This window comes from Malus domestica, chromosome 04 (genome assembly GCF_042453785.1).
Source record: "Malus domestica chromosome 04, GDT2T_hap1".
NCBI lineage: Eukaryota > Viridiplantae > Streptophyta > Magnoliopsida > Rosales > Rosaceae > Malus > Malus domestica.
Window position 1 is genome coordinate 445,606 of NC_091664.1, and position 17,003 is coordinate 462,608.

The 17,003-nt window shown below is 36.4% G+C and overlaps 2 protein-coding genes across 2 annotated transcripts; both read right to left on the reverse strand.

Annotated features, from left to right (window-relative positions):
- Window positions 1-4,486: 4,486 nt before the first annotated feature.
- Window positions 4,487-7,106, reverse strand: LOC103443518 (beta-amyrin 28-monooxygenase). Its single transcript, XM_029100735.2, has 4 exons — window positions 6,227-7,106; window positions 5,675-6,093; window positions 5,169-5,356; window positions 4,487-5,033 (listed from the first exon to the last, which is right to left on the reverse strand). Exons 1-4 carry the CDS (start codon window positions 6,760-6,762, stop codon window positions 4,722-4,724), a joined length of 1,455 nt encoding a protein of 484 aa, XP_028956568.1. The 5' UTR covers window positions 6,763-7,106; the 3' UTR covers window positions 4,487-4,721.
- Window positions 7,107-14,869: 7,763 nt separating this feature from the next.
- Window positions 14,870-15,259, reverse strand: LOC139195388 (uncharacterized). Its single transcript, XM_070820914.1, has one exon. It carries the CDS (start codon window positions 15,257-15,259, stop codon window positions 14,870-14,872), a length of 390 nt encoding a protein of 129 aa, XP_070677015.1.
- Window positions 15,260-17,003: the final 1,744 nt, after the last annotated feature.

Below are 17,003 nucleotides of genomic sequence, written 5' to 3' on the forward strand. Positions count from 1 at the left end.
GAATTGTTTATCATATTTAATTCATTGAAATGTTATGTTTAATTTTAGGGGGTAAACTGTCGGTTTACCCCCTGAACTTTCACCTCATTTTCGATTTCCTCCCTGAACTTTTCTATTGGAAAATTAAGGACTCAAACTAATTTTTTTAGCCAATTTGCCCCCTACCGTTAGTTTTTCATATATTCCATCCATATTTCTGTTAAGTGAGACCATGTGCATAACATGTGAGGATAGTTAAGTCATTTCAATTTAAAAATGATTAAAAACTGAAAATAAATAATAATAATAATTTTCCCTCTATTTTTTCCCGCTAATTCCTATCCTCAATTTTAATTTTCCCTCTCATTCCTATGCATGAGAAATAACATATGGTGTTATTGTCTTCATAAGTAGCTAAGTTAATCTTTTTTTTGAAGCATGTACTACCATTTTTATTTTCTCTAACAAATTAATAATTTGACAAATGCTCATGGTGTTATTGTCTCCAAAGCAGTGCATTAATATAAGAAACATGTCCATAAAAAAGACTAGGGTTTCTTATATTAATGCACTGCTTTGGAGACATTAGCACCATTAGCATTTGTCAAATTATTAATTTGTTAGAGAAAATAAAAATGGTAGACAATAACACCATATGTCATTTCTCATGCATAGGAATGAGATGGAAAAATAAAATCGAGGATAGGAATTAGCGGGAAAAAATAGAGGGAAAGTTTTGCTTTTTTTATTATTTTCAGTTTTTTAATCATTTTTAAGAGTGAAATAACTTAACTACCCTCACATGTTGTGCACATGGTCTCACTTAACGGAAATATGGATGGAATATATGAAAAACTAACGGTAGGGGGCAAATTGGCTAAAAAAATTAGTTTGAGTCCTTAATTTTCCAATGGAAAAGTTCAGGGGGGAAATCGAAAGTGAGGTGAAAGTTCAGGGGGTAAACCGACAGTTTACTCTAATTTTAGGATTGATTAGTCGTGCACATTTTTATATAATGAGAAGTTTTTTAATTGATTCGAAACACAAGTTGATTAATCACATGTATGTGATTATAGATTTTGGACTTCTGATATTGTTTGGGCCCAAAATGCTGGTTTGGGCCGAGTTTAGAATCGTTCTCGGCCCGGAAGCGTTGCTCAGGGGCCGGCCGTGTCCTATCAGAATGGGGTAGTTGAATCCTGATACAATAAGGAGTCTCGGCAAGATGAGGATGCTGAAACTTAGGAATAAATACGGTCTGATAAGGGGTTGAGTTCAAAGTCTTAATAGGAGTAGAACTGGCCGAGATAAGATTGGATCGGGGTAAGGAGTTCTAATCCGAGTATAGGTTTGATTCGATCAGAAGAAGGTTTGCTACAATAAATAGAGGGAGGGGTACATCATTCAAAGCTCCCTCCAATTCAACACACAAATTGCCTTGCACAAACTCTCTCAACAACCTTGAGATTTTTATTTTCTTTTTCTGCCAACACATCTTCAATTTGGATAAACAGCACTGTGAAGGCAACCAGTGATACATTTAGTTTGGATAAACAACATTATCGTCGTAGAACCAGCCGACCGCGGAACACCTTCAGTTTGGATAAACAGCACTGCGTCGAGGCCGACTAGTTATCTATCCAAATCTCGGTCGAGAAAAACTTTCGGGTCTTTATTGGTAGATGTCATCTCATTAGCTTTTTTAGTGAAGTGAGGTGTTACAGTTTATTAGGGCTCGGCACATTGAACGCCGAGTTGTTTTATGATTGGATACTCACATGTTGGATTTAGAGTTCGGCATTCTGACGACCGAACCACATTTACCATCAAGACATATATATGTTTTAAGTATCTGTTCCCCTATACTCTAGCGTCAATTCGGCGTGCTTATACCCTTACAAATATAATCACTGTGACTGAATCTGGTGCCGACGATTTATGAACTTCGCAGAATTAGCAGCCTTGTCTTTAGGCTCTAGAACCCAAAGGCCGAGACGTGTTCCTTCCTCGGCCGTAGTCGCAAGATCAAGAAGTCAGCCGCGCGCTCAATGTAACATCAACACATTTTACTCCTCGGTTGAGCTCGGCCGACGAGTTAGCACGCCCCGCATCAACCGAATGACGTAGTTAGCTCATTAGTTATTCGGCATGCGCACCACGTAGGTTTGGTAGTTTTTAGGGTCAACAAATACGTGGCACTTTGAGCTGCGAGAATGATCGAAATGTCTATAGCCAATAGTGCTTAGGCGATTGAACTAGTCAGGTTTCCCAGTTATAATTTGAATAAGTTATTCTGATGGACTGACTAGCCGAAATGCATGATCAGACAACCATAGTCCGACAAGCTAGGCTTAAACAATATTACTTGTCTACCAAATAAGGAAACTCTAATTCATGTGAAATTAAGATCTCTTGGAGATTAGACAACGTAATCATAATCATATGAGAATTGAATATCTTATTCTGGATTCCCTTCTAGATAGTTTCCAATTAAATGTGGACTACTAACTCTAGTATGGGTATTTATCTCGGGACAAATATCTATGGGATCTCCGATTACTTCTCTTAGATCATCTAATCAACACATATATTCTCTACACGCCGTTTACGAGTAGACATGGATGGTTCATGATGTTATCACATCACTCATTCTCTAGAACTACACATGTGACTTGATTTTCCAAATTCAGAGATATGTAGGCAGCCTGATTAGTGGCGAAGCTAGGAATTTTCGGGGGGAGGGGCAAAATTTCAAAAGGTAAAGGGTCCAAAAAAATATCGACACCCACATCATTTTAGATAGTAAATAATATTAATGTCGTTCATAATTTGTCAATATAAACAAGTTACAATGTCGTTCATATTTTGTGGTACTTTCCCTAATAATTTGGCATCATTCCCTTGGAACTTAGAAAATTCTCATCCAAATATGAATATGAATGCAATTAGCCAATTTTAGATGTGTCCTAGCAGGCGATCCGTTTGTGATTGATGGTGGCCATGTTAGTTGCGGTGTGGTGTTGGTCATGCGAGTTGATAGGGGCAGTGTGTTGGTGTTTAAGGGAAACTCTTTAATAGAGGTAGAGTCCACCAATACATGTGAGTCTCATCTCTATTAAAGAGATGGTACAAGTACATGAAAAGAATATCATTTTTGTTAAGTGTGGTATTTTGATAAAAAGTTAGGGAAATGATAAACACACACCTTTTATAGCTTCCTACACACCTCTGGTTAATCATGTCCGTTGTTTTCGTTTGATTTATTCAATCCGATGGCCTGGAACAAAGAGGGGTGTGGGAAAAGCTATAAAAGGTGTGTGAAAATCAGCTCCCAAAAGTTAACATGTACACTTTTAGTGGAATGTATATCGACGATGTGAGTACTAATTAATATATTCATTTGATTAACATTCTCAAAATTATGGTTCTTAAATGAATTATATACTATCATTAAATTCATAAAGTAGATTAGAGATGTCTAACAAAAGACACAATAACCAACTTGACAATTTTTTTTTGAACAAACAATATTATCATTAAGGGGTGGGGGAGTGGACTAAGCCTCACAATGAGTTTGCAATAATATGGTTCAAATTCACCTTTGGTGTGAATTTAACCTAAGATCTATCACTTACAAGTGAAGAGGAATACCATTAGACCATAGTACTAAGTGGCAACTTGACAAAATTAAAACAACTAAAAAAATGAATCAAGGGATAATCACGGCACCAAAATGCCTTCATTTTAAATAAAATATTAAATGAAATAAAAAAAATGAAAAAGAGCCCAAAAATTGGGCCGAACCAGTTTCATGTGGGTTGTAGATAAAACTAAGTCAAAAGCTTATACTCATAACAACACCGTTCCATTAAAGCCAATAAACATAATAGCACAGTTCCTCTTAAAGCCAATAAACGTAACGGCACTGTTCCTCTTAAAGCCAATAAACTGAAATATGCTACAGTTCTTCTTCCTCGCGAGAAGATGTGTGAAAATTTCATTGTTTTAGTGCAAGTTTAGAGAAATGACGTCCAGTCCAGAGGGACGGCTTATCGCTCTTAGAGTCTATTTCCGATGACTGGAGGTGCGACCACACCTACTTGCGTCTCTGTGGCTTGCCACTGTGCGTGCAGCGTTTGTGCAGCTGCAACAAACAACAGGGCTTCATTTCCGGCGAGGGGAGTGGCTGCTGCCACTCCTCGCCCTCATGTGGCTTTGCCACTGAGCCTGATCATGGATTTAATCACACTCCTCAATCAACCCCATTCATCCCTCACCGGAGATCATCTTGATTTTGATCAATACTACCTTAGTCTGCGGATATGCACAAATTTAATTCTAACAAATAAAAATTCTTTTTATTTAAATTATAACACGTGATGTATCTGCTTATGTTTCAGATATATATAAAAAATATCTCATGGTATAATATGTACTGAGGGGACGAAGTGACCATATATAATATCCAAGCGTACAGTGAAATATCAAGGAAGAGGCATTAGGAAGCTGCGCTAACAATATATTATTTGATTGAGATTTCCATTATACATTTTCATTATTTGAAACATGATCATCAAGTGGCCACGTACAACGGTACAAGATTTTGTTACAGAAGAAGTGATTGCATTAAAAAAAGAGAGGACGTACAGAGAACTCGAAGAACGAATACAATAACCAAGAAAAAAAAATACAAAGCCTTGTTTGATGGTTTTTTACTTTCAAGTATAAGCTTAGCTAGATAATTAAGCTGCGGCGGTCTTAGGGTGAGGAAAAAGGCGGACAGGGAGTCCCTTGGCGGGCATGGGGAGTGGGTCAACTACGATCTGCTCGTTGGGAAGGACTTTCTCCCATTTGAACCTCTTCACCAAGTTGTGCATGAACACTAGGATCTCCAATCGGGCGTACTCTTTGCCGGGGCACATCCTAGGACCTCCTCCAAAGGGCACAAACGTGTATGGTGCTGGACCTTTTCCTTCGAATCTTGAAGGGTCGAATTTGAATGGTTCCGGGAAGTAAGCTGCGTTCTTGTGTGTTGAGTTTGCGCTCCAATATAACTGCAATATACCACACAAAATTAAATATTAAATTCCAGCTCAAATCTCACATACGAAAGTTGTTGAATTAGAAAAAAAGAAAAAAAAAAAGAGAGGTTATTATATGGTATATATGTGTGTTGTGGGTTTATGTACCTTCCAGCCCTTTGGAATGGTGAAACCATTGAAGACGAAGTCAGACAAGGCTTCCCTGAAAGCTCCTTGAAGAGGTGGAGCCAATCTGAGAACTTCCTGAGCTACGTTCCATGAGTATTTCATCTTCTGTAGGTCATCCCAATTCAACAACTCCCCTGGAGCTTTTGCGCTTAGGACCTCCATTTGCTCTGTTCATTATATTAATTAATATTATCGTAAGTAATCAATCAGTGCCAGATAAAGTTAAATATGTAATTGCAGGAGAAGAATCAGCAAGGCCAGCCCGGCTGATCTTTTTTTACTACCAAGTGTATTAGCCTCTGCCTGCCTACCTGCCGTGCCGACTCAACCAAAGTTCAAAGAAAATAGAATATATATATATATATATATATATGTATATATATATGTATATGTATATGTATAGAGAGGGAGAGAGAGAGAGAGAGAGAGAGAGAGAGTACATCATATAATTTATAAAATATAGTTTAAAAGGATCTATTTCCCACCCTTGTAGACTTCGTCATAAATATGAGGAAGTTCGGCAAGATACTTGACAATAAAAGTGCAGGTAGCGCTGGCTGTGTCATGCCCACCAATCAGCAGCCCCAAAATCTTATCGGCGATATCGTGTTCCTTCATGTGACTTCCGTGCTCGTCGCACAACAACAACATGTGTGACAATATGTCTTGCGTCGGCGACGCCTTGCCCTCCGCCAAGTCTATCTTCCTCTGCTTGATGATCTTCGTCAGCTCCTCCCTGATGAAGTTGGATGCCTTGATCGCTTTGTAAAAAGGAGTTCCCGGGAAATCCAGAGGCATCGATATGATTCCAGAGGCCAAAACTGCGAACGGGTCGCCTAGCTTGGCGATTTCAACCGAGTCGTCCAGGCTCACAAACAACCGTGCAGCAAGCCAAAAGGTGTAGCTGTTTGTTCAAACATGCATAACATCCATGATCAGATATTAATATTACATAGTGATACATTATGTTATTGTTATGTTATCAGATTGTTAACATAAATCACTTTCTAATAATAAAATACTAGACGAAGACTTACTTCTTGGCGAGGGGGAAAACTTCAACTTCCTTCTTGTTTTCCCAGCCGTCGGCGAAGTGGCGTCGGGCGACGGTGTCCATGATGCCGATGTATCGCTGGAGAGCTTCGGGCTTCATGAAGTTGGGAAGCATCTTTCTCATCTTCTTGGCCTCCTCCTTGGCGGAAGTCTCCATAGAAGAAGGGAAGACCTTGTTGACGGAGCTGGGCCACCATGCAGTGACGAGCTTGTTCTCGTTGGAGAACAAGAACTTGTTGCAGGCTGCGCCGCAGAAGATGGCGGCCTTCTCGCCCATGAGGGAGGTCTTGAACACTTCGGAAGAGTACTTGGTCATGCGGTCGAAGATGAACTTCTCTGGGTGACCTTTCCATCCTGTGGCCAGGAACTGGTAGGTCTCACCGATCACCGGGTAGCCAACTTTGCCAGGCGGCAGGTTGGTGCCGACGAACTGCGCTCTGTGCCGGTAAAAGAGTACGGAGAGAGAAAGAGTGATGAAGGAGACAAACCCTAAAAGGAGGGTCAGATAGAAGTGCTCCATTTTGTTGACGTGCTTTGAGTTTGTTTGTTTGATGGAGGTGGATGTGTTGTGAGCCGTTTATATAGGCAGATTTTCTGTAATGTGTAAATGGGGTGGAGGGAGAGAGGAGAGAGAGTGTGGGGGAGTGACTATATCAAAGTCAAATTAAGCTGGCTCTTACTTGTTGAATTATATTTTGGTGAGCTGGGTAAAGGGTATTGGCGCATGACGATGAATGTGAAGTCACACCGCCAATTATTATTATAAATTTGTTTTGTTATGTGCCAACAGGAACAAGAACAAGTCCAGTCCCAATTGCACACCTATATGAATGTGTACAAGTAATGTTATGCAGATCAGTTTTTAGATCATATTGGTAAATTATGTGATGTGTAACTAATAAGAAATAAGCACGATAAATATTAAGTAATAATCTAATTATCAGCAAATATATCATTTGAAATACAAATATAAATTAAATTAAAAATTCGGTAGGAGCGTATATATTTCCTAATTTAATGTGTCAACATGTTTTATCCTATTTTCTATCTTTTTTGTTTTATATACCAAACAAGTCAGAGCATCAATATAGGTATACCTATGCTAGGGTTTGTTGTTTCATGTATGTTTGGCAGCTTTTAGAGTACAACTGTACCGACCTTATACCTTATGAGTCATATGATAAATTCCCTCCTAAATTTGTAGTCTACATCGATGGTTCAGTGGGCAAAATCGTAATTTTCAAAATAAAATCGCAATATTTTCTCTGTTCTATAAAGACATGGGAATTTAGCCATAAGTAAAGTTTGGGGAGTAATTAGGTAAAATCAAAGTTTAAGGAACAAATTAGCAACGAGTTACAAGTTTAGGGGAGATTTTGGCAAATTACTCTTATGGCGCGTTTACTAATTCGTAATCAAATTGAGAGGAATTGGATTGAGGGGGAATTGGATTGAGGAGGAATTGAAATGAGGTGGAATCAGAATCAGATTCCTGTTGAAGTTGTTTACTAAAACTGTCAGGAATCGGAGTAGGAATGATGTTGAGTCCATATAAGTTGTTTACTAATTCATTTCAATCGGAATGAAAACTAGGTTGATTACTATATTGCCCTTACATAAATAAATTATTTTCATACTAATTAATTTAATTAAATTCTTAATTAAATTTATATAATAAAATTCATCTATATAAGCATGTACAAATAGGTTTTATTTATTTATTAAAAGATGGCAAAAATGATATTGAGTCTATATAAGTTGTTTACTAATTCACTTCAATCGGAATGAAAACTAAGTTGATGACTAAATTGCCCTTATATAAATAAATTATTTTCATACTAATTAATTAAATTAAATTCTTAATTAAATTTATATAATAAAATTATCTATATAAAAAATATAAATAGGTTTTATTTATTTATTAAAAATGACATAATGAGTGTCAAATGAAGGGCAATGTTGGGATAATAAGAAACAAGTGAGGGCATAATTGGAATAAAAGATGCATTCCTGATTCCCTTGCCCTTAGGGAATTCAAATACCTCACAAAACTAGGGAATCCGGTTCCTCCAATTTCAGGAATTGGATTCCTTGTTTCGTGTGGGCTCCACCACTTTTTTGATTCCTTAATATTTAGTAAACACCGGAATACTCCGTAATCGGAATTCAATTCCCTTTCTTTATTCCGATTACCCTTACGTAAACATGCCATTAATTTATTTGTTTCCTAATTTCGCATGCAAGTGTGTTACACGCTCTTGATTTTTTATGTTTATACTGACAAAATAAAAAAAAGTGCACGCCAATAAATAGTCATTCTATTAGGCCGGCTAATAATTACTATATTATTAGAGGTGAATGATTATAATATATTCGGGGCAAGCGGAAGGCACTATGAAAGCTTCAAATGACATTTAACCCGTGCAAGTCGTGTTTAAGGAGTCAAACAAATGAAACGAATATTGGCTGCCTTGTGAGTCCCCAGTCTCCTCACTCCTTCTCTCTATGGGTTGACAAATAGTTTACCGACCTGCGCACACTACCCTCGTCGTCCGTCCATGTGGAGGCCACGCTTTTCCACCCACCTCTGTCATTTTAGAATTCAAACTAACAGGGTATCTTTTCAAACCTTGTATAATCTCTGCAGCTCATATAATTTACGAACTAAATATTTTTATAGTTCAGTAAGAATAACCATTCGACTTTGAAGGGTGATTCTAATTAATTATAGTATACTTTTAATGCATTTTAAATAGTTACCTAACGTGTTAAAAATTAGACATTTTATGTCACTCTAATGATGACATCATTAGTTTTAAATACCAAAAGTTGGTTGTCTATAAAGTAATGAATCTCCAAATTGACTCCTCTTAGCCAAGTTAAATTTTAAATTTACTTAACCGAAAAGAGTCAATTTTGGAATTCATGTCACATAGATGATGTGATAATGAAGACAACTTCAACACTTGTCTACATCATCACTTAATAATGGTGACTTAACATATTTCTAATTTTCAAAACATCCAGTACGAGTAGTTATTTAGATCCTTGCTTTAAAATCTTGCAACTAATTTGAAATCACCCCTAAAAATAGAATACTAACATGTAGTTTTAACTTTATTTAAAGATTAAATGGAATTGTCACTTAGTATTACAGTCTAGTGGTATTCCTTTTCACTTGTAAATGAGTTGTTTTAGGTTTGATTCTCGCCAAAGGCGAATTTGAATCACATTATTGCTAACTCATTGTGAGGTTATGCTCACTCTCCTCTCTTAGTATAAATAATATCGTTTGTTAAAAAAAAAATTGATAATGATTTTCAGAAGATTCTTACCTCACCTCGAATTTAGTTTTATCTCAGTTTCACTGAATAATGTCAAATGCTGTGAGTCTGGACACCCGAGGTGTACAGTTTATTGGGCTTCCTTGTTCATCTTCTAACACGACGTCAACGTCTACTCGTACATTGTTAACAATATATTCCTTTTCTTTTTCTAGTGTATATTCTCATATTCATATTTTTGTCATAATAGCTTTCCTATTTTTGTTAACGACGCGAGTTTATGTTAAAATTGATTTAACAGCAGCTCAAACATCTGCATAGCAGAAACCAGGAGAGGAGGGTGCATAACATGTGTAATTAAGGTTCTCTAATATAAATTAGAGCAGTTATCATTGGTTTAATTAACACTAAGTGAATATATCTAAATGCGAATTGTTTATTGATTTATACGTGTTATCCTCAAAAATCGAAAAATTATTCGTATTTAATCTAATATTTTAATAAATATGGTGTTATATTTCTATTGGGTTCGAAACTCTTTTTTCTCTTCTATTATTATAATAATTTTGAAACCTTCTCAAAAAACAAAAATTCAACTTATACATATCTCACTAGTCAAACCATGGTCCTTGGAGGAGATTATAGAGAAAAATATATGATTTTTCAATATAATTTAATTGATGACCAGGTTACAGTCCAACTGTTCTTTAAAATGGTCCACTGTGGTTGGCTGACCATTATTCAAATATGGTGGGCTACTATATGCATAGACATTCAGATATCATATTGTATAAAAGTATAATTTCTTTACAAATATTTTTGGCCGTAGAATATATCAATATAACACATAAAAGTTAGCATTTCAAGAAACCGACATTTTACTTTCATGTGTTCTTTCTTTTGTTGTTTTCAGTAATCCCTTCATCTCGGATTAAATACACATCAGTTTTGTGCGATTGTTATTATATGTTGTCTTTGAATTTGGACATTTTTCATTGATCAGCTTGGTTTTTAATTAAAATTTGTGGCACAGATCCACGGTTAAAATTTGTTATGCTAGAGAATTTGGCTATAAGTTTTCTACAAAAATGATTTTTGCTTGAATTCTTAAAACACATATCATCCCTCATCGGCTTTGAAACTAGTTTCATGTACTAAACGTTGTGGATTTTTACTATTGAAAATTTCAATTTCAATTTCAATTTTTGTTTTTTTATTTATTATTACTATTCTTTGTGAAAATTAATTAGTCTTTATATTTTTGTAGGTGGTGGATTGATCTAGTGCTTATAATTATTCTTTTCAACTCATTGCGTCATGGGTTTAGACATTCCCCTTATTCCTTAGGTTGATTACATATTTTGAATTCTATTATGGCTTTATCATATTATCGAAATACTAGTTAAAATTTTAACAAAATGAGTATTTCTAAAATATTACATCATATGATTGGCTTTTAGGACATACTACAACCTAATATTCTTGACTAATTACAGAAAATCAAACTTAGTAAATAAACTAATAAAATTCATAAAATTCTAAAATTAACAAAATAAAAGAAAATCACGCAGTTTTGAAATACGAAAATTAAAATAGTGAAATCCGATGACAGAATTTCTTCAGCCAATCCAAGTTTGTGATGAAATGCAGTGGTTAAAATTTTGGTTAAGTGCAATTGTTAAAATTTCCCAGGATGGCATATTGTTTGAAAGATGGCTCACAACTTAAGTAATAATAGGAATTGCAGAAATAGAGTCCTCGAGACTACTCCAATTCAACTACCCAAGTCGTGTTGAGATTGAGCTTCAGTCACACATCTTGCTATATCATGAATTTTCCATATGATATTAACCCAAAAAAAAACCCTATTTTTTCTCAAAATTGACACGATAACACAGTAACTCAACCTAAAACCTTCTAATTATTTCAAAAAGGTAGTGGGACATTGGGAAAATGAAGGACATTGCACATGCTTATAAGTAGTTGCATTGCTCTCCATATTGCTAATTGGTTTTATGATGAAACCTTAACTTTCTTCATTGTATCAGACCATGTTGGCCCACGTGTAAAGCCCAACAGTCACATGTGTTTCATGCCACCTCAACTTTATTCTTGTATCAGAGTTGTCCCACACATGTTCCATGTCACATTATTTGTGTTGTCCACAAGTTAGGCTCGAAATTCATTACACATGAAGGGGCGTGTTAAAAGTAAATCTCACATCGGGAAAATGAGACACTTTGCATGTGTGTATAAGAAGTTGGGCTACTCCTCACATTGCCAATTGATTTTAAGGTGAAACCTCAACTTTCTTCAAGTCCTACCTTGTCTCCACATTGACCTAACAAAATGGTACCCTAAAATGTAATACCTTGAAAATTTAAGGAGTAATTAGGTTTTCATCCTTATTTTTACTACTCTATTGATTAAAACCTTATTATTTTTCAATTTTTGATCAAGGTCCTTTGTATTAATAATATCATTAATTATTTCAATAATAAAATATTTTTTATTTCTAAATATATTCATTTAATATTAAAAATGTTACAATTAGTATATTTATTCTTATGGCCAAATTTTTTATCATATATTTTTATTTTTAGTTTGTACCCATTTTTAATTTGCAACCCCTTTTTAATTTGTACCAATTTTCCTTTCAGTTTTAATTTGTACCCATATATTAAATTCTTTTTGTGCCCATATTTTTTAAAGTTTTATTTGTATTGTACCCATATTTTTTTATTTATTTGTACCCATTTTTATTTTTGCTAAATGTACCCATTTTGAAGAATGTACCCATGTTTTGATACAATAATTTTTTGGTTATTTTTATGAATGTACCCATGTTTACACACACACACACACAATAGTATATTTATATTTTAATATTTTTAATCCCACAAATTATGGTTTTTTATTTAAAATCTCATTACTATAAACAACTATAAATTTTAATTTTTAATTTAAAAAATATAGTAACATACATAGAAATAAATTATCAATTAATTTCAGGGACTTGGATCAAAAATTGAAAACCAATAAGGTTTCAGTCAAAGATTGTTCATAACTAGGGACCGCATCCAAAGTCTCCCAAAATTTAAATATAAGAATTAAATATTCATAATTATGAATACGTAGAGAAAATTGAAAATAAATCGATTTATTGACACACCCCGACCGAGATCGAGGCATGCTGGCCATCACGTGAGGGTGACTTAGCCATGTGCACAGTGCGAAAGCGATAAGGATAAGAAATATACGAATAAATAAAAACTGAAAGCTACTAATGTGCACTAATAAGCATAAAGTGTTAGGAGTGAGATAAAAGAGTAAATACTCCTAATCAGAGCATAGAAAGTCTAGGTGCAGTCCAGTAGGACAACTACTAGTTATACAGTACCAGAAGATATCTTACGAATTTTTATTCTGTCAGAACCGCCGAGATCCTCAATGCCACCAACAACATATATACTTTTTCCCAGAAATAGAATATAAACATATACCTATATCTATATATATCAATTCAAATCATGCTACACATATTCATAATCATAAGTATGCCATGCCAAGATATAAACAGGATAAATAACTCAGGTGAAAATAAATTCATGGAAAATAACACATTAGCAGGAACCCTTGCAGAAGTCTGTACGGCTGAATTCATAACTCATTAGTCAATCTAGCCGGAGTCACTGCAAATGACCTATACGGTACTACACTGCACACAAGTCGGAACCACTGAAAAGGTATGTATGACAAGACTGGGTGTAATATAATTATGCTCAATACTACGCTCTCATGATAGCTGTGTGATAAATCGCTGGTCACCTACGAGTCAGAACCACCTATAATGGTCTGTACGACAAGACTGTGCACTTAAATTGGATCCAATGTGAGCATAGGGTGCGGGAGGTGACATTACATACAGACTTGTGCCATATCTCTGGCTAATCACTAACACAGGGGTGCAGGTTTATGAGCTCTATGCTTCTCAATTAATCACAACCGTTATTCACATTCACAATTCATAAACTCACATGGGCTTACCTGAGCGTCCACAACACCACAATTATATATTATGCATCATATACTAATTCATATACTGAACATAAATTTATATGCATGACATTTCAAGGCATACTTTCATTTAAACTAATTTTCTGGGAAAATATCAAGTACATAAGTATATACTGAAAACCAAAAGCCCACTCGCTGGTATGTCGAAAGGTCGTAGCCCCCGAGTCGCCCTTGACTGCGCTCGTCCTCGGGATAAGTCTCCCTTATATGCGAAACAACTATAAAAACGTTAATTTAAAGCACATAAACAATACTAGCTAATAACTTCTCATAAATTGCTTAAATGGAATGTTTGAATATACCAACGTGATCTACACAACCTCACGAACATCCCCATATTTTTAGAAAAATTTTCCGACGTCCCACGCGCCGCCAAGGGCACGTCAACATGCTCAAGGACCCTAAGGGAATCCCTTAACCCTAACGGAATCCCTTAACCCAACTTTGACGAAATATTCTATCTTCTTCTCCGGTTAGCCTCGCCGGTCGCCGTTCACCGGAAATTGGAAAATCGCGAAAACCTTCACATCTCGTCCAATTCTCAACCAAATTCCACGAAACTTGAACGAAATTGAAGCTTAGGACAAGTAGAACAAAACCTTACCTTTCAAAAGTCCTTAAACCGACAGAACTCGCCGGAAAATCCTTCGATATTCCGGCTAAACCTGTAACTTCCAATTCCTGAGCTTTCTGACGTCCAAATCACTTTATTTTTCTTCTCCGAGCCTCGTGAAGACGATCTAAAGCTCCTTATAACTTCAAAACTCTCAGAGAACTACACATTTACGTGTGCATGAACAGTACCTCAAATTGGAGGTTATGGTTTCTCGGGTTTTACAAGCTTTCAAGTCCTAAAAATTGTACGAATGGACTCAGAAACTTGTAGGGAACAAGAACATCACCTTTTTAACGTCGATCTGCAACTGGTTGAAGGAGTTTGAGGTTGACCGTACGGTTTGTACAGAAATGGAAGGAAATCCGAGAGGGAATGGAGATAGAGAGTCAACGGGAGAGAGAGAAAAGTATGGGTGCTTGTGTGTGGTCCTAGTTGGTCACAACCAACAAAACTAAGCCCTAAGTGTTCCAAAAACTTAGGAAAATCTTTGAATTGATCCAAATAAAACTTCACCCACATGACCACACAAAACGTCCAAGGGTAAATAAATAATCTCATGCCGTTGAAAATAAATATTTTGGGACGGGCTGTGACAATCTACCCACCTTATAAAATTTCATCCTCGAAATTATACACAACAAATATATCCACTAATAGTCATAAAACAAGCGTGAATACATCTCTCTCATCCGATCCTCTGTCTCCCAAGTAGCCTCTTCCACTGAGTGATTTCTCCATAATACTTTCACCAAACGCATTGTCTTATTCCTCAACTCCTTATCTTTCCAATCCAAAATAGTCACTGGCTCTTCATCATAAGTTAAATCCAAATTAATTTCCAGCGGTTGAGGAGGTATCACATGAGAATGATCTGAGACATAATGTCGAAGCATCGAAACATGAAACACATCGTGTACCTTAGATAACTCTGAAGGAAACTCAAGTCCATAAGCAACTTTACCAACTCTTTCAGTGATCAAATACGACCCTATATACCTAGGACTTAACTTGCCTTTCTTTCCAAACTGCACAACACCCATTTATGGTGATAACTTCAAAAACACCCAATCACATACATTATACATCAGGTCAGTGGCATGTCTGTCTGCTATACTCTTTTGTCGATCCTGGGCCGTTTTCAGGTTAGACTTAATTACCTAAATATTCTGAGTAGTTTCATCCACGATCTCCGGGCCCACCAAAACTCTTTCGCCAACTTCTGTCCAGCATAGTAGCATTCGACAAGATTTGCCATAGAGTGCCTCAAAAGGTGCCATACCAATACTCGAATGGTAACTGTTGTTGTAGGCGAATTTCATCAAATCCAAACAATCATGTCAACCATCGCCAAACTGCAGCACTAAAGATCTCAGCATATCTTCTAATGTCTGAATAGTCCTATCAGATTGTCCGTCTGTCTGAGGGTGATATGTCGTACTATAAAGTAATCTTGTACCAAGAGCTTCCTGGAATGCTGTCCAGAACTTAGAAGGAAATCGAGGATCCCAGTCTGAGATAATATCAACTGGAATACCATGGTACTTCGCAATCTTCGATATGAATAACTTAGCTAATCGGCTTAATGGGTATTTTTCCCTCATCGGAATAAAGTGTGCTGACTTAGTGAGCCGATCAACTATCACCCAAATACCGTCATAACCATTCTGTGTACAAGGAAGCTTGTACACAAAATCCATGGTAATATTTTCCCATTTCCACTGTGGAATGGGAAGTGGCTGTATCAACCCAAACGACTTCTTCCTTTCAGCTTTAACCTGTTGGCAAATGGCACACCTACTCACATATTCGGCAATTTCCCTTTTCATACCCAGCCAATAATAAAATGGTCAAATGGTATGATACATCTTGGTACCTCCTGGATGCATTACATATGCAGAAATATGCGCTTCATCAAGGATTTCTTTCTTTATTGCATTATTCGGCACATACATTCTGCTCTCCTGCATAAGCATACCATCAGTTTCTCGAATTCTGAAATCTTTCTTCTTCCCCTGATTCCTTGTTTGAATTATTTCCTGGGTCTCTTCATCATTCATCTGGGCCTCGAGCACACGATCAATTAAGATTGGCCTAACTTGAAAATTAGCAAGTAAGGCTTCCTCTCTATCTTCCACTCCTAACTCCACTCTAGTGGACCTCAAATCCGCAAGAAGAGGAACATGACAATCATAGATGGCATTAAGTCTAGCTGGAGTTTTCCTACTAAGTGCATCCGCCACTGCATTTGCACGACCAGGGTGATACTCAATCGTGCAATCATAATCACTAAGTAACTCAATCCACCTCCGCTGCCAAAGATTAAGATCTCTCTGAGTAAAAAGGTACTGAAGACTTTTATGATCTGTGAAGATCTTACATTTCTCACCATAAAGATAATGTCTCCAAATCTTCAAAGCAAAGATGATAGCCGCTAACTCCAAATCATGAGTAGGGTAATTCTTCTCATGAGGTTTCAACTGTCTCGAAGCATAAGCAATCACCCTACCATGTTGCATCAATACACAACCCAGACCATTCAAAGAAGCATCATTATAGACCTCGAAATTACCATTATCATCCGGGAGTGCTAAAACAGGTGCATGAGTGAGATAATACTTCAACTGCTGAAAACTTTGCTCACAATTATCATTCTACTCAAACTTAACATCCCTCATGGTCAACCCCGTCAATGGTAAAGCAATCACTGAAAAATCCTTAGCAAACCGTCTATAATAGTCTGCAAGGCCAAGAAAACTATGTACGTCAGTGACGGTTCGAGGTTGC